This window comes from Salvelinus namaycush, chromosome 1 (genome assembly GCF_016432855.1).
Source record: "Salvelinus namaycush isolate Seneca chromosome 1, SaNama_1.0, whole genome shotgun sequence".
NCBI classification, from domain to species: domain Eukaryota; kingdom Metazoa; phylum Chordata; class Actinopteri; order Salmoniformes; family Salmonidae; genus Salvelinus; species Salvelinus namaycush.
In genome coordinates, this window is record NC_052307.1 from 43,754,650 (window position 1) to 43,779,322 (window position 24,673).

Below are 24,673 nucleotides of genomic sequence, written 5' to 3' on the forward strand. Positions count from 1 at the left end.
TTGAGGTTTTCTTTCATTATTTGTATCTGCTGTTAGTAAGTAGCCTAAGCCTAAGCTTTAGGGCCTAACAATGCAAATAGTCTGGGTAGCCATTTGATTAGCTGTTCAGGAGTCTTATGGCTTGGGGGTAGAAGCTGTTAAGAAGCCTTTTGGACCTAAACACTGCGCTCCGGTAACGCCTGCCGTGTGGAAGCAGAGAGAACAGTCTATGACTAGGGTGGCTGGAGTCTTTGGCAATTTTTGGGGCCTTCCTCATACACTGTCTGGTATAGAGGTCCTGGATGGCAGGAAGCTTGGCCCCAGTGATGTACTGGGCCGTACGCACTACCCTCTGTAGTGATTTGCTGTAGGAAAGCCGAGCAGTTGCCATACCAGGCAGTGATGCAACCAGTCAGGATGCTCTCGATGGCGCAGCTGTAGAACTTTTTAAGGATCTGAGGACCCATGCCACATCCTTTCAGTCTCCTGAGGGGGAATAGGCGTTGTTGTGCACTCTTCACAACTGTCTTGGTGTGTTTGGACCATGGTAGTTTGTTGGTGGACACCAAGGAACTTGAAGCTCTCAACCTGCTCCACTACAGCCCTGTCGATGAGAATGGGGGCGTGCTCGGTCCTCCTTTTCCTGTAGTCCACAATCATCTCCTTTGTCTTGACCACGTTGAGGGAGAGATTGTTATCCTGGCACCACACTGACAGGTGTCTGACCTCCTCCCTATAGGCTGTCTCATCGTTGTCTGTGATCAGGCCTACCACTGCTGTGTCGTCGGCAAACTTAATGATGGTGTTGGAGTCGTGCTTGGCTGTGCAGTCATGGGTGAACAGAGAGGACTGAGCGGGCACCCCTAAGGGGCCCCGTGTTTAGGATCAGCGTGGCAGATGTGTTGTTACCTACCCTTACTACCTGGGGACACCCCGTCAGGAAGTCCAGGATCCAGTTTCAGAGGGAGGTGTTTAGTCCCAGGGTCCTTACTTTAGTGATGAGCTTTGAGGGCACTATGGTATTGAACGCTGAGCTGTAGTCAGTGAATAGCACTCTCACATAAGTGTTCCTTTTGTCCAGGTGGGAAAGAGCAGTGTGTAGTGCAATAGAGATTGCATCATCTGTGGATCTGTTGGGGTGGTATGCAAATTGGTGTGGGTCTAGGGTTTCTGGAATAATAGTATTGATGTGAGCCATTACCAGCCTTTCAAAGAACTTCATGGCTACAGATGTGAGTGCTACGGGTCGGTAGTCATTTAGGCAGGTTATCTTAATGTTCTTGGGCACAGGGACTATGGTGGTCTGCTTAAAACATGTTGGTATTACAGATTCGGACAGGGAGAGGTTGAAAATGTCAGTGAAGACACTTGCCAGTTGGTCAGTGCATGCTCAGAGTACACGTCCTGATAATCCATCTGGCTCTGCGGCCTTATGAATGTTGACCTGTTTAAAGGTCTTACTCACATTGGCTATGGAGAGCATGATCACACAGTTGTCCGGAACAGCTGATGCTCTCATGCATGCTTTGTGTTGCTTGCCTCGAAGCGAGCATAGAAGTAATTTAGCTCATCTGGTAGGCTCGTGTTACTGGGCAGCTCGCAGCTGTGCTTCTCTTTTTAGTCCGTAATAGTTTGCAAGCCCTGCCACATCCGACGAGCGTCGGAGCCGGTGTAGTACAATTCAATCTTAGTCCTGTATTGATGCTTTGCCTGTTTGATGGTTCATTGGAAGGAAATAGCAGGATTTCTTAAAAGAGTCCTGCTCCTTGAAAGCGGCAGCTCTAGCCTTTAGCTCAGTGTGGATGTTGCCTGTAATCCATGGCTTCTGGTAGGGGTATGTACGTACGGTCACTGTGGGGACGACATCATCGATGCACTTATTGATGAAGCCAGTGACTGATGTGGTAAACTCCTCAACGCCATCGGAAGAATCCTGGAACACATTCCAGTCTGTGCTAGCAAAACAGTCCTGTAGCTTAGCATCTGCGTCATCTCACCACATCCGTATTGAGCGAGTCACTGGTGCTTCCTGCTTTAGTTTTTGATTGTAAGCAGGAAACAGGAGGATACAATTATGGTCAGATTTGCCAAATGGAGGGCGAGGGAGAGCTTTGTAAAGGTGGTCTAAAGGTTTTTTAAAACGGATTTAAGTTTCCCTGCATTAAAGTCCCCGGCCACTAGGAGTGTCGTCTCTGGATTGAGTTAACCTTTGAGTTTATTTTATTTTTACAGGGACAGTGCACATTAATCAACATTTCAGTAAAAGTGTCGGTTTTAGCCAGCCGGCTAATTTTCAACCGCAGTCCCTGGGCACGTTGTTAAAAACAATTACAATATAGACAATCATTGAGCAGTGAGCACACGCAGAGCAACATAGGACAAGCAAGACGTAGCATACAGACAGAGCAACATAGAACAAAAAGCAACAAGACAAAATCCATAAAAGCAACAAAGTGTTTCCACACCTCACAAGCTACAGACAACAGACAGCATGGAAAGCGGAAATACACAGCTAGGGATTATGTTCACAAATCTGATTGGCCTTTAGCCATGTCTTCATGTTTTTTGTGAAAGTGTGATAGGTGGTGCAGTTATGTGTGTCTGATGGCAGTGTATTCCAGACATGGGAAGCTCTCGCAGAGAAAGCGAATTTACTAAAGGTGCTTTTTCTTGAGGGAACTATACAGTCACCTCTCATGGCAGACCTTGTGGATCTGCTGCCATATGTTTGGGTTTTCTGTTTAACAAAAATACTGAGTGAAGGGGGAGCCAGGCCATTGATGAACATTTTCTTGTTTGCTTATGGCCTTATACAGCTCGTTGAGTGCGGTCTTAGTGCCAGCATCGGTTTGTAGTGGTAAATAGACAGCTACGAAAAATATAATGAAAACTCTCTTGATAAATACGGTGGTCTACAGCTTATCATGAGATACTCTACCTCAGGCGAGCAAAACCTTGAGACTTCCTTAATATTAGATTTCCTGCACCAGCTGTTATTTACAAATAGACACAGACCACCACCCCTTGTCTTTTATATCTTGTCGATGCACCGAAAACCCAGTATGTTATCCATGTTGTTGTTCAGCCATGACTCGGTGAAACATAAGATATTACAGTCTTTAATGTCCCGTCCATTTTATTATCCAACGATTGCACGTTGGTTAATAGGACTGATGGTAGAGGCGGATTACCCACTCGCCGTCGGATCCTTACAAGATACCCAGACCTTACTGGATTAAGCGTACATTTTCGTTAACTGTAATTTCGTTAGTTATGCTCCAACTTTCCCTCCATCTTGTGCCAACATCAATTCTTTTCATGTCTTGGTTCCAATAGTTAATCTTTTTTTCTAAGAGATTGTCAATTGGATATGCTCTCTGCAAGATTTTGATATCTTCCCTATCACAAAAACATCATGGAAATCATCATCATCTCCCTCGTCTTGGAAATAAATGTATTTCCTGTTACCAAGTCATTTATAGTTACTATGCCTTTAGTTGTCCATGTGGAATCCAAGGATTGTTCCATCAGGTTGTGCTTTTAGGAAGTGATATTGGTTTATGTAGAATATGTTTCATTTTCTTCCATATTGTTATTGTGTTGTTCATTTTCTTAGCTTTAGATTCTGGGGATCTTAAATATGTACCCATTGTTCATCTTTAGTATATTTAACTATATGTTGCAAGTAAAAGCCTTGGGTAGCGAGGTTAAAACCACCCTCGGACTTGTATAACTTACATTTTTTATCTATGAATTTTATTTGCCCATACAGTATAAAGTCTGTTATTACCAATTATACTTTTTTAAAGAATGTCCTCAGTGGGGTTATTGGTATTACCAAAAATAAATAGAAAAACTTTGGCTGCCATGCCATTCTAAAGAGGTTTATTCTACCTGTAAGATTTATGGGAAGATTATTCAATTTACTTAGATCTGCTTTCATATTGTTGAGTAATCGATTGAAGTTATCTTTATATATTTTTTGTTTGTTGTCACGTGTTTGTTGTCACTTATTAAGCATCCTAAGTATTTCATATTTTTGTGGTCCAAATGATTGCTGTAGATACTGTAGTGATATATTTATTTTTTCCTATTGCCATTATTTGGTATCATTATTTCCTATAGCCATACTGGAACCTGTTATATTTGGGTCCTGTCTAATTCTTTCTGCAAGCGGTTCAATTGCCAGTGCAAACAGGAGTGGGGTGAGGGAACATCCCTGTCTTGTGCCCCTTTCTAAAGCGATTTTATCAGATAATGTATTATTTGTTTCTATTTTTGCTTTAGGACAGTTATATAACATTTTTATTAAATCTATTATTTTATCTGGAAAGTTGAATGGTTCCAAAGTTTTGAATAGAGAAGGCCATACAAGACAGTCAAAAGCCTTTTTGGCATCAACAGTCATTATTGATCAATCTATGTCTTGTTTCTTTGCGTATTGTATTGAACTGAAACATGTTCTTGTATTTGTTTGTAAGTGTCTATTTTTAATAAACCCTGTTTGATTGCTATGTATCAAATCTGGGAACACTTTTGATATTCTATTGCTTATAAGCTTAGTTAATATTTTATTGTCACAATTGTCTATAATATGGGTCTATATTCAGAAGGGGACTCTCCAGATTTTCCTAGTTTTAGTATAACTGAAATAACTGTTTGATACATGGAACTAGGAAGCACTGATATGAGTGACATGTTTGTTGTCATTTGTGTAAATAGACATTGTCCCAAAATGTTGAACAGAATTTTATGGGAAAGCCATCCATTCCATGACACATCTTTTGAACGTCAACATTTTAACAGTCTAATACAAACATTTCATACAGTATATGCAATCGTAATAATAATCGTTTCAAATGCATTTCAAAAGAACAGAATGGCATATTTTGAGTTGAAATATATTACTGTGCTTTGAGTGTTGCGAGCTCACGTTGGGAGCGGATGGAATCATGGTAATTCTGCCAAAAAATTATATTTTGAAATAGAGTTCAGAGGTTAAGAGTCTTTCTGATACTATATAGACATCTAAATGTTTACCTGCCTCTGTGTCACTTTCAAGCTGCGCTGTTCATCAGATTCTTGATATGCAATTTAACAATTGATAATATTCTCACCCATCATTTAAAGACTTGTCTTTCGGCTAAACCCCCTAAAAACATTCAGGAAAACAGCGAACTTCATGCATTTTAACACATTTTGCCATGGGGCAGAGAGAAACATTTACAGTTTTATAATACTGTTGTACACATTTTGTCATGAGGCTGAGAGACAATTGTACAGTTTGAAAGCTAATTTCCTGCAAATCTACACATTTTGCCATTTTGATGGGCCATCAGTTACGCAGGCAGGTTGCCAGTGAGTGATTTGCGGTGAATGAGGGGCAGGGGGAAAAAAATGTATGTCCTCTTAAAACTACTCATAACACAAATTTGGTTTGTGATATTAAGATTCTAACAATGATAGTGTGTTATATAGACATATTTAGTAAAAGTCAAGGACGGGGAGGGACATGACTTTAAAAAAGTACATTTGTTTTGAGTCAACATGATTCTCTCGGCTCTCCATATCAGCCTCATTATAAACACGTCACAACCACTGCAAAGAAACACGGTCTAGTCTTACTCAACTCAACTATGGTGATGTCACAGTTTACATAGAGGTCACCATGCTATATTTAAGCAATACGTATATTTAAGATCCTATAAGTCGCTCTGGATAAGAGCGTCTGCTAAATGACCAAAGTGTAAATGTAAGAAGTGGTACAGTCACTGTTGACTTGACTTCAGGAGGCAGCAGAGGGAGGGGGCCGATATGCATAGCGCCTGTTGCTATGGCAATCTGTAAACGGTGGTGTGTGTTATACAGGACAGGTCGTCACCTAGGTGTGAATGAGTTGATATTGTGTTGGTTGGAGACTCATTTCCCCCATTTTCCCTCAGTCTCTGGAACATTCCCAAGCAGTGTACAGCAAGAAGATTTACCACAGACAAGCAAAACAGAACAGCCCAATTCTTGGTATGAAGGGTTTTGTTCTAGCCCAACTTTCACACACCTGATTTCACTAATCAAGGACTTGGTGATTATAATCTATCCATCTATACTCACATTAAAAGGTTGGATGGAAACCTGGTTAGTGACTGGGATGTTTGCCAAAGAAGCTGTTGCCCGCCGGTGCCAGACTGCCTTCCCCTACAGGGTTTCCTGAGCTGATTAGCAGGGGCAGAGAGACCCTCTCATTACACCAACCACAGATGAAAATGAGAGCAAAATGAGGCCCATTACCACAAGAGCATGACTAATATCCTTTAGCAGACCCTTGATACACCCACATACATACACACATACTGTATACGTATGCGCACAGCCACAGACATAAAATCATGTGCACACCCACACATACAAAGACACATATACGTACACACACAACCACATATACGTACACACACACACACACACACACACACACACACACACACACACACACACACACACACACACACACACACACACACACACACACACACACACACACACACACACACACACACACACACACACACACACACACACACGGTACATAAAAGCGATGAAGGGAAGGAGGTAATAAAGTCTGGCTCTATTAAAGTGACCCTGATCTCAGGCCTCTCTCTGTGGGGGGTGTCTGACTCTCTATACACTGTGACTTTGTGTGTGTGTGTGTGTGTGTGTGTCTAGACCTCTAATCATCTATGATGTCATTAGTGCTAAACGCTACACTGGCTCTGTCTCATGCCCGATGCCTTTGGCCAGTCTGGACTGGTCTTCTCTTCCTCTCTCCATTCTTTTCTTCTCATCATGTTCTGTCGATTCTCTTGTCTCATCCTTTTTCATATTTGTCGTCATCTCTTCTCTTCTCTCTTATAGTCAAATCTTTTCTCCTTATTTTCTACTCTTACTCTACTCTCTCCAGGTACTTCTCTCTCGGTTGCAAGATTCTAGTAACTTCCCAGATTTTCCAGAAATCCTGGTTGGATTCCTGATATCCTGCTTATCCCTCCTGATTTTGGGAATCTGCCAACTAAGAATTCTAGAAAATCTGTGAATTTGGGGAAAGTTACTGGAATTTTGCAACCCTCTCTCATCCCTTCTTTCCTCTCTGTCTTCTCCTCTCCTCTCTTCTTTATCCCTTCACCTCTCTCTTCGCTCTTGTCCACCCTCTCCCCCATCTTTCATCCCTTCTCTACCCCTGTGCTCTTCACTTCCTGCTTTCTCTTCTACCTTTCCCCTCCTCCCCCTCTCCCCTCGTCGGTCTGCTTGGTGATTTATAGACCTGTGACAGGCAGATGGGGGAAGAGAGGGGGAGGGGCATGCGGCAGGCGCGTTTGAAGTAGTAATATAAAATACACCTGGCCCATCCAGGCCCTCCCTCTGTACACAGAAACAAAGAGAGAGAGAGAGGGATGATGGGATGATGGGCAGTAGGGGAGAGGCATAGGGAGGGAGGTGGTGAGAGGTGGGGTGGGCCGAGGTGGATTGGGTCACCTCGTGTTTCCTTTCAGGATGGCTTTTATGGCGTAACTTCAAACACTGAACGCCCCCCACCTCCCCTCCCTCCCTCTCTCCCAGGCTATTGTGCGTGGCCAAGCGGACAGTAATTGGCTATTCTTTCATGGGTCTGATTTCCGTACTCTCCCTCCCACAGGAAGAGGCCCTTTCGCTGCCCCTTTGTGTGTGTGTGTGTGTGTGTGTGTGTGTGTGTGTGTGTGTGTGTGTGTGTGTGTGTGTGTGTGTGTGTGTGTGTGTCTGCTTGCCCCCTCAGAGGCCATAAATATGCCAACCTGCAGGATGAGGTGGTGGGGAAGCTGCTACACAGGCTGTTACTGGAGGAAGGCTGTTTCACAGAAACAAGACTCTTGCAAGGTTTAGGAGTTTGACACAAGTTCAGTTAACGTGAAATATCTAACATGAGAAGGTCCCAGATACTAATAGACAAAACGACATGTATTCTAATAGACAAAACGACATGTATTCTAATAGACAAAACGACATGTATTCTAATAGACAAAACGACATGTATTCTAATAGACAAAACGACATGTATTCTAATAGACAAAACGACATGTATTCCACACTGAAGAACGAAACAGGTGCCATAATAACTTTTCACTTACATTCATCGCAGGTCAGATACTGTTAATGCATGAATGGTTCGCGAAAAACTCCCTGTCAAAAGGATTGTATCCACCGAATCCTTTGCGAGTGATAAGTACATGCTAAAGCCTCCAGTTAAAACGCTCAGTAGCAGCTAAGCCAGGAGGTTCATTATCCCAGGCAGTATTATACAGGCAAAAGGTTCCTAGACCTCTGTGGATTATACTGTAGATTGGTGCTTGCTCATTAGTGATACAGGTGTGTGTGTGTGTGTGTGTGTGTGTGTGTGTGTGTGTGTGTGTGTGTGTGTGTGTGTGTGTGTGTGTGTGTGTGTGTGTGTGTGTGTGTGTCTGTGTGTGTGTGTGTGTGTGTGTGTGTCTGAATTGCAAACACACTTGGAGAGAGGCACAGTTTGGAGCATGACATGTTAATGCTATACACCAGGACACAATGGAAATGACACAGAGAAGTGAAGTGCTGCATAACTCTACACCTTAACACGGCTCTAAACATACTAGAGAGAGAAGGACAAGCATAGGGAGGCCTAGAGAGAGAGGGAGAGAGCGAGAGAGAGCACTTGGAGGCTCTGAGTCAGTGAAAGACACACTGAGGCCATGAGCGCATGAGATAGTCTATTTGAAGCGTCACTCGGGCCAAAGAGGGCTCGTACCTCTTTGAAGTTCACCTTCAGTCCTGCTTTCTTCCGCTTTCTGCCTTTTCCAACGCTCGGACTGAGACCAATCCATTTTGCTACCTGCCCAGGGAGAGGGAGGGAGAGAGGGATGAGAGAGGAGAGAAGGAGAGAGGGAGAAATGACGAGAGATGGCAAGGGGGAGGGAGAGAACGAGATAGAGGATAAAGAGAGAGGGAGAAAGAGGGAAAGTGAGAGAGAGGGAGGGAGGGAAGGGCAGAGAGGGATAGAAGGAGAAAAACAGAGAGAGAGAGAGAGAGAGAGGTCAGGGCAAAAACAGCACACATCTAATACGAGTAAGTAACTACAGTATAAACAGACTTTCGGCACACATTCCATTGCTTACACTGTCTCGCACACACACTCATTGCAGGGCTTGCAGGGCGATCATTTAGATGCATTTTGGGACCCTTTAACTTGGCTGTGCGAGCTGCACATTCTACCTGGTCACCATGAATTAAAACGTCATATTTTTGGGGCAGAAAAAAAACAGGCTTTTGTTAAACAGCAAAGTGCATTATCCTCATGATTCCTGTAATAAAATGGTCTGCCCTGCCGCTGTGCCCGCCTGCTCCATTGGGGCTGGCTGCTGTAATGAGCAAGTCTCTCACACTCTCTCCCCCCTCGTGTAACCCCTCGTGATTGTATAACATTTCAAAATGCAAAAACAAAACCATTTTGGAAGCAACTAGTTATCCATATTAAAGAGAGGAGGGTCTCAGCTTTCTGGAGGTATCGTCTTTATTTCTCAATGATCATCATTGATCTCAAAGCACACTTTTTTACAATCAAGATATGTGATATGGCTTTGAAACACAGAGTGCGCGACATTGCGCATCGGCCATCGCGGGTGCACTAGGCCTCATTGCAATTCTTACATTTACTGTTAGATTAATACACGTCGACTAGCAGTAGGTGTTATATTTAGAGTTAGCGATCTAGCTAATGTCTTTCGAGTTTCCACTTCCTCATGTGGTGAATTAGCACCAACTGAATAAGGCCTATATATAATATTAGTGCCCATAAAAATTAAAGCAAGTTCATTTCTATTGAACAATAAAAAATGGACAATTCTGGAGCCCTATTTTGACAGTAAAATATTCATTGTAAACCAAAAATTCACGACAATCACTGGATTACGTTGCAAATCAAAATATTTGGAATCACGCATTCGCTCTTGGCCATGTTGGAGTAACAACGTATTCATTGAATCACACCTATTACACTTCTTAATCAAACATTGTATACTTTATAATGACTTTATAAGACGATGATCGAAATTCATTTGATTGTGTGACGCCGTGAAAAACAATATCTGTGTGCCACCAAATCATGGGCTGGTGCCATCCACTGGAAAAAGTTAGTGGCACCAGTGCCACCAGGGGAATATGTGAGTCTGGACTGGAGCCCTGTATAGACACACACACACGGCTGCTCGCACGCAAGCCCCAACAGCGAGTCAAGCGGTGAAGGTAGAGACAGACAGCGAGACGTCCTTGCCACGACAATAACAGTCCCTACAGAGTGTGGTCATGGCTATACTACCAAAACACTGTAGACAAGCACCCTAAATACAGCTTTATCTATCAATAGCTCATATTGCATGCGCACACAGACACACACACACACATATACACACGCACATTTTTTAGTCAGGTCTGTTATTTCGTCTTTCCGTCAGTAAGGAATGCTCTGCCTGTAAGATACGGACAAATAAAAAGACAGTGCTTCCCCACTTTCGCAACAGATGTATGCACGGAGAAAGACGGCGATAGAGAGTGAGAGAAGGAGAATGAGAAAGGCTGCAACAGAGAGAGGGAGCATAAACTGAGCTGAGAGGGAGAGAGAGTGAGAATGTACTTCAAACAGCTGAGGAAACAACTCCAAATCTCTGTGAGCTCCTCAAAAGCAGGTGAAAAGAAAGACGGGACAAAAGAGAGCAATAGATAGAGGGCTAAAGAGAGAGAGAGAGAAAGGGGGGGGGGAAGAGAGAGGGGGAGATGTGTCCTTACCTCCGCTTTGACTTCTTCCACCAGCCGAGTCTGTGTCCGTACGGCTCTCCCTTCACACAGCCACTGAACGAAAGAGGAGAGGAGTGAGTGAACCAGTGAGAGAAAGAAAGAGAGAGAGAGAGAGATTGAACAGGAGAGAAAAAGGAATGTTGAGCAGAGGGCAAGAGAGAGAGGGAGAGCGAGAGAGGGAAGGGGAGGTAGGAGAGAGAGGAGGAAGGAGAGGGAGGAGAGAGCAGGGGAGGGAGGAGAGGGAGAAAGAAAGAAGGGGAGGGAGTAAGATCACTTGTTTCTTTCTGACGGAAACTCACGGTTTGACTTTGGAGGATGATAGAAAGGAGGGGGGGGGGGGGGAGAGGAAGAAAGAGAAAGAGGGGGGAGAAGAAGAACAGAAGGTGGAGGAGAGGAAAAATCCCCTCATTAACAAAAGCAGTGTTTAGAGCATCCCACAGGACTAAGTCACAATCTCTTGTGCGCCCACACACACACACATGCAAAGCGTACACGCAAAGCACGCACACAAACAGACGTATACATGAAGGCACACACACACGCACACACACACACACACACACATACACACACACACACACACACATACACACATACACACACACACAGCACTTAACCTTATTAAAGCTTTCACCCAAGCCACTATTCAACTTTGAATCACAGAGACGGTGAGAATGATAATAAGGCGGAGAGAGGGAGGGAGGGAGGAGAAAGATGAGAGTAGAGAGAGGGGGGGGTAGAGTCAGAAAAGAGAGAGGCTAGCTGTGTGACTGACAGATCTGAGACAGAAGTGTGTAATCAAATACTACAGTGTGTACAGATAGAGAGTGAGAGAGAATCCTATCAAATCAAAAAAATGTCAAACAGACAACCTAAGAAAATTAACAACAATGACAAATGGTTTGATGAAGAAATCTAAAACCTAAGAAAAAAAATTGAGAAACCTATCCTACCAAAAACATAGAGACCCAGAAAACCTGAGCCTACGCCTTCACTATGGTGAATCACTAAAACAATACAGAAATACACAAAGGGAAAAGAAGGAATAGCACGTCAGCAATCAGCTCAATGTAATTGAAGAATCCATAGAATCTAACCACTTCTGGGAAAATTGGAACACACTAAAAAAACAACAACGCAAATAGTTATCTATCAAAAAACAGAGATGCATGGATAAACCACTTCTCAAATCATGTTGGCTCTATGACAAAGAACAAACAGCAAAAACATATATATGATCAAATACAAATCTTAGAATCAACTATTAGAAACTACCAGAACTGACTTTCTCCAATTACACAGAATAAACCACAGGACAAAATACAAACCCTCCAACCCAAAAAGGCCTGTGGTGTTGATGGTATCCTAAAAGAAATTATAAAAAATACAGACCACAAATTCCAATTGGCTATACTTAAACTCTTTAACATCCTCCTCAGCTCTGGCATCTTCCCTAATATTTGTAACAATAACTGTTCACTCCAAATTTGACCCCAATAACTACCGTGGGATATGAGTCAACAACAACCTTGGGAAAATGTTACCTTTATTTAACTAGGCAAGTCAGCTAAGAACAAATTCTTATTTTCAATGATGGCCTAGGAACAGTGGGTTAACTGCCTTGTTCAGGGGGCAGAACGACTGATTTTTACCGTGTCAGCTCGGGGATTCAATTTTGCAACATTTTGGTTACTAGTCCAACGCTCTAACCACTAGGCTACCACTAGGCTATTAACAGCAGACTCGTACATTTCCTCAGTGAAAACAAAGTACTGAGCAATTGTCAAATTGGCTTTTTACCAAATTACCGTACAACAGACCACATATTCACCCTGCACACTCTAATTTACAAAGAAAGAAACCAAAACAAAGTCTTCTCATGCTTTGTTGATTTCAAAAAAGCTTTTGACTCAATTTCGCATGGAAATCAAATTGATAGAAAGCGGTGTTGGGGGAAAAACATACAACATTATAAAATCTATGTACACAAACAGTTAAAATTGTGTGCTGTTAAAATTGGCAAAAAAAAACACTTTTCTTTCCACATGGCCGTGGGGTGAGACAGGGATGCCGTTTGAGCCCCACCCTCTTCAACATATATATATATATATATATATATCAATGAATTGGCAAAGGCACTAGAACAGTCTGCAGCACCCGGCCTCACCCTACTAGAATCTGAAGTCAAATGTCTACTGTGTCACGATCATCATAATAAGTGGACCAAGGCGCAGCGGGATATGAAGACATCTTCTTTTAATAAAGATGACGAAACACGAAACGAACACTTTTACAAAACAAAACAACAAACGACCGTGAAGCTACAAACGTTAGTGCACACACAAGCTACAAACGTTCAACATAGACAATTACCCACAAACACCTAAAGCCTATGGCTGCCTTAAATATGGCTCCCAATCAGAGACAACAATAAACAGCTGTCTCTGATTGAGAACCAAATCAGGCAACCATAGACTTTCCTAAACACCTACACTGAACACAACCCCATACATACTACAAAACACCCTAAACAATACACACACCCTAAACTAGACAAAAACCCACAAACATCCCATGTCACACCCTGACCTAACTAAACTAATAAAGAAAATCAATATAACAAAGGCCAGAGTGTGACATACTGTTTGCTGATGTTCTGGTGCTTCTGTCCCCAACCAAGGAGGGCCTACAGCAGCACCTAGATCTTCTGCACAGATTCTGTCAGACCTGGGCCCTGACAGTAAATCTCAGTAAGACAAAAAAATGGTGTTCCAAAAAAGGTCCAGTTGCCAGGACCATAAATACATGAATTCCATCCAGACACCATTGCTCCAGAGCACACAAAAAAATTATACATACCTCGGCCTAAACATCAGCGCCACAGGTAACTTCCACAAAGCTGTGAACGATCTGAGAGACAAGGCAAGAAGGGCCTTCTACGCCATCAAAAGGAACATAAAATTTGACATAACAATTAGGATCTGTCTAAAAATACTTGAATCAGTTATAGAACCCATTGCCCTTTAGGGTTGTGAGGTCTGGGGCCTGCTCACCAACCAATAATTCACTAAATGGGACAAACACCAAATTGAGACTGCATACAGAATTCTGCAAAAAATATCATCTGTGTACAACATAAAACACCAAATAATGCATGCAGAGCAGATTTAGGCCGACACCCGCTAATTATCAAAATCCAGAAAAAAGCCGTTAATTTCTACAACCACCTAAAAGGAAGCGATTCCCAAACCTTCCATAACAAAGCCATCACCTACAGAGAGATGAACCTGGAGAAGAGTCCCCTAAGCAAGCTGGTCCTGGGACCAGACCCCACAGAATACCTGATTGCTGTGACTGACCCAAAAATTAAGGAAAGCTTTGACTATGTACAGACTCAGTGAGCAGAGCCTTGCTATTGAGAGAGGCTGCCGTAGGCAGACCTGGCTCTCAAGAGAAGACAGGCTTTGTGCACACTGCCCACAAAATGAGGTGGAAACTGAGCTGCACTTCCTAACCTATCAAATGTATGACCATATTAGAGACACATATTTCGCTCAGATTACACAGACCCACAAAGCATTAAAAAACGAATCCAATTTTTATAAACTCCCATATCTATTGGGTGAAATACCACAACGTGCCATCAAAGCAGCAAGATTTGTAACATGTTGCCACAAGAAAAGGGCAACCAGTGAAGAACACTGGGAGGGAGAGGAGAGAGAAACAGAGAGAGTCAGATAGAGTGACAGACAGCCGTGGTATATTGGCCATATATCACAAACCCCCGAGGTGCCTTATTGCTATTATAAACTGGTTACCAACATAATTCAAATGTTTTGTCTAATTTACCATGTCTGTCAGCCAATCAGCATTCATGGCTCGAACCACCCAGTTTATAATTAAGCAATATGGCCCGAGGAGGTGGGGTATATGGCCAATATACCATGGCTAAGGGTTGTTCTTTTCACGACGCAACGCGGAGTGCCTGGATACAGCACTTAGCCATGGTACATTGTGGTACATGGTACATATTATAAACAGGTCACCAACGTAATTAGAGCAGTAAAAATAAATGTTTTGTCATACCCGTGGTGTACCACGGCTGTCAGCCAATCAGCATTCAGGGCTCGAACCACCCAGTTTATAATACATTTTGAACCGCTAATAATCGAATATTTTAAACATTGTTTCTCTTGAAACTTTTTGTGTATGTAATGTTTGTTTTGTTGAATTCATTTAGTTGTTATTTGTCGTTGTTGTTTCGTTTTTTTTACTTGCTTAGGCAATGTAAATATGTTTCCAACGCCAATAAAGCCCATTTGAATAGAATAGAATAGTGTAGAATGTAGTGAACGTTGAGGCAGTAAAGTGCCATTGTGTTGAAGGATACCAGACATAGCGGTTTAACTGCCTAGATCACTACTGCTATTCCCTGCATAGCAAGGCTTTTACACACACACACACACACACACACACACACACACACACACACACACACACACACACACACACACACACACACACACACACACACACACACACACACACACACACACACACACACACACACACACACACACACACAGGGAAAGGAGTTGGCCCTCAACCCCTTCATCGCATTATAGGCCCCACTTGTAAATGGACTCCAAGTGCTCAAAGAGACACACTCTTTGAGGTTGTAGAGATGCACGCTACAAGCCCAAACACACACATACAAACTAGACATTTAAGCGCTGTGTAGTAAGCCATATGGTACAAAATGGCTGCTGTGCATAAATCAGGTAGAATTGGTGTGTTCCTGAAAATCTGAAATAGCCAGTGTAATGAAAAAGTAGCCATCTATGGAGGTGCTATGACTTGCCACCCGCAATTTTTTTGCCATACAAAATCACATTTGGTGACATTTGATTTGAGTTAGTAGTCAGTTATTTGACTGTCAGCTGGCGTTTACGGAAAACACAACACTAAACATTGGATGAGGCCAGTTCCCTTTCCCGTCACACACTGCCAACAGCTTTCACATCTGATCATAGGGGTAGGGTTGCAAAATGTCCAGAAATCCTTTTCAGAGGATTTAAGGACTTCCTGTTTATTTTCTCCTGATTCCAGGAATATTCCAACTGGGATTTCTGGGAAACGTGAATTTTGGGAAAGTTGCTGCAATTTTGCAACCCTAGACAGGGGAAATATAAACACAATGCATCAGATAAGAACAGTCCTTTCAATGCTCTGGTGACTGGAGGGCCCTTATTGAAATTTAATTTGAAGTGTCACGACCCACCCTAGATTCATCATCCCCAAACTGCCTGCTTACTCATACTAACAGCGGTCTCAAATAGAAAGCTGTTCAGTTCCCATTCCATTTGGCCTTTCTGGGATGTGTGTGGATGTCATTGTTTATTATTAGGCCTCTATACAACTTCCTGACATTTCTATTTCCAGCCAAGCTCACCATGTTCAAGTTCAATGCATTATTAACCTTCGAATAATGGATCAAGACAAGGAATGAAAAAAGGACTGCATCTAAAAAGGGTCTGATTGATCCAAGTGCCGCCACTGTTACTGACACATCAAACCGTCACTCATTCCGAGGTAGGGGATGATGACATCATCCCAGTGAATATTCCAGGAGGTGAAGGTTGCCAGACAGCGGAACACCACAAAGGTAATTAAGATCCGTTACCACGGTGATTACAGTAGGAGTAGTCGCTGATTGATTGTGAGGTAGCCGTGGGAGTAGGAGGGCTGTGGCTAGCAGACAGCTGAGAGTTTTCAAGATGTAAATGGTATCTGTGCTCTAGGACCTCCTAATGAAGAGAGAAACATAGCACCATTCATATCCACCAGTGTTATTGCTAGAGAAATGAGTCATGTGACTCTGCTGATAGAGCAACATACTTTATATGAACACCAGAAGTAGAAAGAGAGTGAGAGGGAGGGAGAGCGAGAAAGAGGGAGAGAAAGAGAGAGAGAGAGAGAGAGAGAGAGAGAGAGAGAGAGAGAGAGAGAGAGAGACAGAGAGAGCCCCAGGACAGCAACACAATTAGACCCAACCAAATCATGAAAAAAAAAAAAGATAATTACTTTACACATGGGAAAGAATTAACAAAAAAACAGAGCAAACTAGAATGCTATTTGGCCCTAAACAGAGAGTACACAGTGGCAGAATACCTGACCACTGTGACTGACCCAAACTTAAGGAAAGCTTTGACTATGTACACTCAGTGAGCATAGCCTTGCTATTGAGAAACCTGGCTCTCAAGAGTAGACAGGTTATGTGCACACTCCCCACAAAATGAGGTGGAAACAGAGCTGCACTTCCTAACCTCCCGCCAATGAGCTGCACTTCCTAACCTCCCGCCAATGAGCTGCACTTCCTAACCTCCCGCCAAATGTATGACCATATTAGAGACACATATTTCCCTCAGATTACACAAATCCACAAAGAATTCAAAAACAAACCCAATTTTGATAAACTCTCATATCTACTGGGTGAAATACCAGTGTGCCATTACTGCAGCAAGATTTGTGACCTGTTGCCACAAGAAAAGAGCAACCAGTGAAGAACAAACACCATTGTAAATACAACCCGTATGTTTATTTATTTTCCCTGTTGTACTTCAACTATTTGCACATCGTTACAACGCTTTATATAGACATAATACGACATAATATCATATTTGAACTTCTGTTAGTGTTCATTTTTGTTGTTTACTTAACTTTTGTTTATTATCTATTCCACTTGCTTTGGCAATGTTAACATGTTTCCCATGCCACTAAAGCCCTTGAATTGAGAGAGAGATAGAGCGAGGGGGGGTAGTGTGTGTGTGTGTGTGTGTGCCCTCAATTTCAAACCTTGTGCATCACATTTTCAATAACGTTGTATTGGTATTGCACATGACCACAATGTTTTTATTGTAATGAAAAATACATAGTTGTTAAGCTTGAACTGGTGTCTGCCTGCTGTTTCTGTCTGCCAACTCTCTTGTAATAATAAAAAGGGGAATAGCGCCACAGTCCAACCTCCACATCAATATAGTAGGCCCTTTCTGGCCAGTATAACTGCATACAGTACGTTCCAACCATGCAGCTTACCTTAGGAATTCCTGGCCGATCCAGCCAGTCTGCATAAATAGCTTCAAGGGTTAGGCCTTGTCTGGAACACAATGGCAGAACATAATTATTATTGTTAATGTAACCACTGTTATTACCTAAGACACAATGATAGAACATCATCCTGGGAAAATAGTTATCGTAATGTCGAAAATGTTTCGGGCAACACCTTCAAATACAGATGTAGGATCTTAATTTGACCCCTACAAAAAAACGCCCATTAATTATAATCCACATAATAATTCAAATGTCCTGTTGCTGCAGGATTAGTTTCCTGCTGTGGCAAACTGGCTCAAATTAAGATCCCACATCTGTAGTAGAAAGGGGAAATTCAGGCACAAACCCAACTGCCCACATTTATTCACACACACACACACACACACACACACACACACACACACACACACACACACACACACACACACACACACACACACACACACACACACACACACACACACACACACACACACACACACACACACACACACACACACACACACACGTATGCATGCATGTGCACACACAAGTTTCCTAAGCCTGTTTCCAGTCTCTTTCAGTCCGTGGTGTTTACAGTCAGAAGCAGCAGACACAAATATTGACCGACCCTAACTCTCCCTCCAACTCTCACTTTAATTTAATCAATCTGCTCTGGACACAGGCTACAGCACAGGCAGGGAGAAGACACCGCTCTGAGAGGAGGGAGAAGGGAGGAGGCTAGAGGAGGGAGGAGGGGGGGGGGGGAGTGGAGAAGACAGCAAGAGAGTGAGATAAAGGGAGGGACAGATCATTTGTAGTGAGGGAGAGGCAACGAGAGAAAGACTGAATAGAGAGGAGAGAGGCAATAAATGAAGGAGGAGAGAAAGCGAGGGAGTGAGATGAGTAGAGAGGAAAGAGATAGCAGAGAGAGAGAAAGCGGTCGTCTTTTCACAGTAAACATTAGTGGATCTGGGTTTACAATTGTCAGTTTATGAATGACTAATATCCACTTACCTCTCCATGTCAGGAAAGGTCTCCAGCAGCATTTGCAAGAAATCCTGAACCAAAACATCAATGATTAATTGCATGTAGTTCAGTGTATGTATGTATGTATGTATGTATGTATGTATGTATGTATGTATGTATATATGTATGTATGTATGTGTGTGTGTGTGTGTATAATGATTAGTGCTCTTAGAATAACTCTGTGCCTGTGAACCTAGGTCACTGCTTTGTGTCTGAACGTGTTTATGAAACATTCATTAATGAATGGGGCCCCGGGGCCTCAACTGCAGGCACCAAGGGCCAGGTGTGGTGGCTTACATACACACACACACACACACACACACACACACGAACACACACACACACGCACATGCACCCAAACACACACACACAAACACGCACATGACCAGGTGTGAGCGCTCACAGCCGTAAGGTCCTGGCAGGACCAACAACTCTTGACAGGTAAGGCACTCGGATCAACATTTACATAGAGAGAGAGTGTTTCAAACGCTGACTGCTTTATCCCTTTCAGTACCACCTCAACCGACACCTTAATGGTTTCGGTGCAGCAGAATGCATGTCTGCATTAACGAGTAACCACTGACAACTTATGTGAGAGAGTTGACTCCAAGATTTAGGTTAACAGCATTTCTCTTCGTGGTAGATCAGTTTTCCATGTGAAATGGACTTTTGCGTTTGTAATAACACAGTACCTGAGAGAGAATTAGTTGTCCATGGTATTTCTTTACAAAGAGCCTGAAGAAGTGGAGGAAGTAGTCGTGTCCTACTTTACTGGCCAGGAACCTGAGGAGGAAGTAGCCCTGGAAGAGAAAAAAACACACACAAACCGTATCCATCAGAGCAGGAGGGGACATCAAATACCAAATGAATACAACACCTAAAGAGATGGGAGACGGACACCTCCGGTATTTGATAAGCTACTGTCACACTGGTCCTACTGTATGTTGTGTTATTTCTCCGTACCTTGAGGTAGTGGACTTGCATGAAGGCTTTCTCAGGGTTGAGGGCATGTTTGACCAGGGACGACCCAGACTCACTGACCTGGCCTGTACTCTCCATGTTGGGCCTGCACACAGACAGTCAGACAGGACAGACAGTCAGACAGGACAGACAGTCAGACGGGACAGGCGGACAGACAGTCAGACAGGACAGTCAGACAGGACAGTCAGTCACACAGGACAGACAGTCAGACAGGACAGTCAGTGGCGTACTATTTGCCCTGCTCTTATTTCTTTCAACAGAAATGACTATGGTATGACTGTTTTGAAATGTAAAGTGGGCTCCATTTCCAATAGACGAGGAAGTTAAAAGGAATAATCCACCCGTGTAACCGCTCTCATTGGTCCTGTACATTAAACAGGCTGCCATTGTGCTAAAGGCAGGCCACAAATCACATCCAGATTTATAATGGCATTCTATAGTCTTTATACGACCTCACCACGCTACGCTTGGACTTTACTGCCCATGACTCACTGAGCTCTGCCTTCATGAGAACACACACACACGCTCGCAAGCACATGCACACACACAGAAGACACACACACACACACAAAACAATGAAACACACACACACACCTCACATGAAAAAATACTTCAGTTTACTATAGAATACTACAGTACTTACTATAGAATTCTATAGCAAACTGTGGAATACAATACTACACACTGTAGTATCCCTTGATCATGTGTAGTCCAGTAGTTACTGTAGAATACTATAATAAATCCTATACTACAGTCTGCAAAAACACTTCAGTAAATTCTCATCAATGTCCACAAAAACACAGTTTTTTAAACTATAGTAATGCTAAAGTAATTCATTTGCATATCCCCCTCCCCCATATACAAATTTGTGCCATCCATAAGTAAGTAAGTATAGACCATTAAATTGCATTCCCTACATGTTATAGAAGGAGCAGAATCTCTGAACTATCCGGTCAGATCCCAGTTCTATACCTCCTACATTTATTTGTATTTTTTATTTCACCTTTATTTAACCAGGTAGGCTAGTTGAGAACAAGTTCTCATTTACAACTGCGACCTGGCCAAGATAAAGCATAGCAGTGTGAACAGACAACAACACAGAGTTACACATGGTGTAAACAATAAACAAGTCAATAACACAGTAGGAAAAAAAAAAAAAAAAATGAGTCTATATACATTGTGTGCAAAAGGCATGAGGAGGTAGGCAATAAATAGGCCATAGGAGCGAATAATTACAATTTAGCAGATTAACACTGGAGTGATAAATCATCAGATGATCATGTGCAAGTAGAGATACTGGTGTGCAAAAGAGCAGAAAAGTAAATAAATAAAAACAGTAAGGGGATGAGGTAGGTAAATTGGGTGGGCTGTTTACAGATGGACTATGTACAGCTGCAGCGATCGATTAACTGCTCAGATAGCAGATGTTTAAAGTTGGTGAGGGAAATAAAAGTCTCCAACTTCAGCGATTTTTGCAATTCGTTCCAGTCACAGGCAGCAGAGAACTGGAAGGAAAGGCGGCCAAATGAGGTGTTGGCTTTTGGGATGATCAGTGAGATATACCTGCTGGAGCGCGTGCTACGGGTGGGTGTTGTTATCGTGACCAGTGAACTGAGATAAGGCGGAGCTTTACCTAGCATGGACTTATAGATGACCTGGAGCCAGTGGGTCTGGCGACGAATATCATGTCGAATACATGTTATAGAAAATTATATATTTTAGTATTTCTCCAGTAGGTTTCCTCAAGGAGAAAGCCTGCACTTCCAGGTCAAAGATAATAAAACAAAAACACTATAGTAAATACTATAGTATACTACTGTCCACAAAAACACTACATTATTTATACAATAGTAAACTGCAAATAATATAGTATACTACAGTAATATATTCAAAAACACTATAGTAAATACAACAGCATACTAAAGTCCGCAAAAACACTACAGTTGAACTATAGTAATACTACAGTATTCATTCTATAATAAGCTATAGTATTTCTTCATGTGGGAATTCACACACAAAAGCAATACAAGCAACAAAGTGATTCCCGTGCTCTGTCTGACTCAGGATGCGATGATAGTTCCAGTTCAAAAGTATTGATGATTTAGAGAAGATTAACTCGGGCTGCCAATACGGAACCCTTGAAGGATCAGTCTGCTCCTGTCGATACACAGGCAGGGCAGGCGTCTGGCTAGCTGATCAATACACTCCTCATCACTGGCCATTTCTCTCAGCTCCCTCTGACTGAGGGAGCACGAGGCCCGGCTACAGATAGGGTGAAAGGCGCACACTCACACACATTCCTCATGACAACACACTGTATATCTCTGCAAATTGCAAAGAGGTGAAACACACACACACACAGCACTCGCATTGACAACACTGGGTATCTGTGTAATTGATCTACTGAGGTTGTTTCTCCTCTCAGCCATCTGGCCGATTGTTTGTGATTGTTTCCGGTTACACAGGCCTGGTCAGCTACCCGATTTACCCTTCTTCCACCAGCAGCTAATGGAGTATAAACTGCATTAGGGCGAGCGTGATGGGAGGGGATGAGATTGGAGGAGAGGAAATTACAGTAGTGTTTGGTCTGCTCAGAGTGGGCCACAGAGGAAAATCATCAGCTTCCTGGAATTCACCGGAAGCCTCTTCTTAGTACACTCTGTATGTATGTGTGTGTGTGTGTGTGTGTGTGTGTGTGTGTGTGTGTGTGTGTGTGTGTGTGTGTGTGTGTGTGTGTGTGTGTGTGTGTGTGTGTGTGTGTGTGTGTGTGTGTGTGTGTGTGTGAGAGAGAGTCTCTTCATGAGCGCATGTGTGTGTGTGTGTGTGTGTGTGTGTGTGTGTGTGAGAGAGAGTCTCTTCATGAGCGCATGTGTGTGTGTGTGTGTGTGTGTGTGTGTGTGTGTGTGTGTGTGTGTGTGTGTGTGTGTGTGTGTGTGTGTGTGTGTGTGTGTGTGTGTGTGTGTGTGTGTGTCTGTCACTTGAACTTCCTGAGTTCTGTCCTCTCTTGACATTTCCCTGTGGAGATGGTAGAAGCTGAAGAACTCGATTTCAGATCCAGTACATGACTACGATCTGCTCAGGACCGCTAATTGAATAGCATCAACATTACAGTAATTATATTAATCATGTCGAACAATGACGTCGTTATATGTGATTGCACTACCTGGAAGAATCTCTTTGTAAAAGATAACCAAAACTAGCGAAGGTTGGTTTAACCATGAGAGATTTCTCATAGCCAGACATGCAGTAGACATGGTTGACATAACTGACTACTCTAAGTTACTACCTACTCCTCCCCTGTTGGCCAGGTAAAACAAAGTCAAATGAGGAAAGATTGGTTAGAACAAGTCATAACACCCTATAGGTTGTTCAGATCGTGTGTGCGTATGCTGAAATCAGTCGTCTTTATGTGACGGCGATGCTCCAGTCCGCCACACTAGTCGCCGATCAACTCCATCGTAAATGGTGGAGTTGAGTTTAGTCGGCTAATGTGCGTACTACTGTAGCAGTGAAATGACTGTATACTGATCGTCAACTGGTGGGTCGCGAGCCAAATTTGGGTCGCGGGAGGTTTTGAATGGGTCCCGATTGTAAAACAAAACATGTTTATTCTTTATTTATTACGTTTATTTATCACCCCCTTTTTCTCCCCAATGTCGATCTTGTCTCATCGCTGCAAGGGCTCGGGTGGCGAAGGTCGAGGCAACGCGTCCTCCGAAACATGACCCGCCAAACCGCGCTTCTTAACAAGCCAAGTAAAGCCCCCCCAGCCAAACCCTCCCCTAACCTGGACAACGCTGTGCCAATTTTGCTCCGGCCTATGGGACTTCCGATCACGGGTGCTTGTGACACAGCCTGGGTCTGTAGTGACGCCTCTAGCACTGAGATGCAGTGCCTTAGACCGCGGTGACACAGCCTGGGTCTGTAATGACGCCTCTAGCACTGAGATGCAGTGACTTAGACCGCGGTGACACAGCCTGGGTCTGTAGTGACGCCTCTAGCACTGAGATGCAGTGCCTTAGACCGCTGTGACACAGCCTGGGTCTGTAGTGACGCCTCTAGCACTGAGATGCAGTGCCTTAGACCGCGGTGACACAGCCTGGGTCTGTAGTGACGCCTCTAGCACTGAGATGCAGTGCCTTAGACCGCGGTGACACAGCCTGGGTCTGTAGTGACGCCTCTAGCACTGAGATGCAGTGCCTTAGACCGCTGTGACACAGCCTGGGTCTGTAGTGACGCCTCTAGCACTGAGATGCAGTGCCTTAGACCGCTGTGACACAGCCTGGGTCTGTAGTGACGCCTCTAGCACTGAGATGCAGTGCCTTAGACCGCGGTGACACAGCCTGGGTCTGTAGTGACGCCTCTAGCACTGAGATGCAGTGCCTTAGACCGCGGTGACACAGCCTGGGTCTGTAGTGACGCCTCTAGCACTGAGATGCAGTGCCTTAGACCGCTGTGACACAGCCTGGGTCTGTAGTGACGCCTCTAGCACTGAGATGCAGTGCCTTAGACCGCTGTGACACAGCCTGGGTCTGTAGTGACGCCTCTAGCACTGAGATGCAGTGCCTTAGACCGCGGTGACACAACCTGGGTCTGTAGTGACGCCTCTAGCACTGAGATGCAGTGCCTTAGACCGCGGTGACACAACCTGGGTCTGTAGTGACGCCTCTAGCACTGAGATGCAGTGCCTTAGACCGCTGTGACACAGCCTGGGTCAGTAGTGACGCCTCTAGCACTGAGATGCAGTGCC

At 43.5% G+C, this 24,673-nt stretch overlaps 1 protein-coding gene across 1 annotated transcript in view; it reads right to left on the reverse strand.

Moving 5' to 3' along the window:
• The window catches only part of LOC120044357 (aminopeptidase O (putative)), a 117,003-nt gene that overhangs the window by 36,037 nt on the left and 56,293 nt on the right, over positions 1 to 24,673 (reverse strand). The window contains exons 8-13 of the mRNA XM_038988984.1: positions 19,906 to 20,008; positions 19,635 to 19,742; positions 18,931 to 18,974; positions 17,920 to 17,980; positions 10,816 to 10,878; positions 8,783 to 8,866 (exon numbers count right to left, since the gene is read on the reverse strand). Of these exons, the coding sequence (XP_038844912.1) occupies positions 8,783 to 8,866; positions 10,816 to 10,878; positions 17,920 to 17,980; positions 18,931 to 18,974; positions 19,635 to 19,742; positions 19,906 to 20,008 (463 nt within the window). The remainder of the gene's footprint in view (positions 1 to 8,782; positions 8,867 to 10,815; positions 10,879 to 17,919; positions 17,981 to 18,930; positions 18,975 to 19,634; positions 19,743 to 19,905; positions 20,009 to 24,673) is intronic.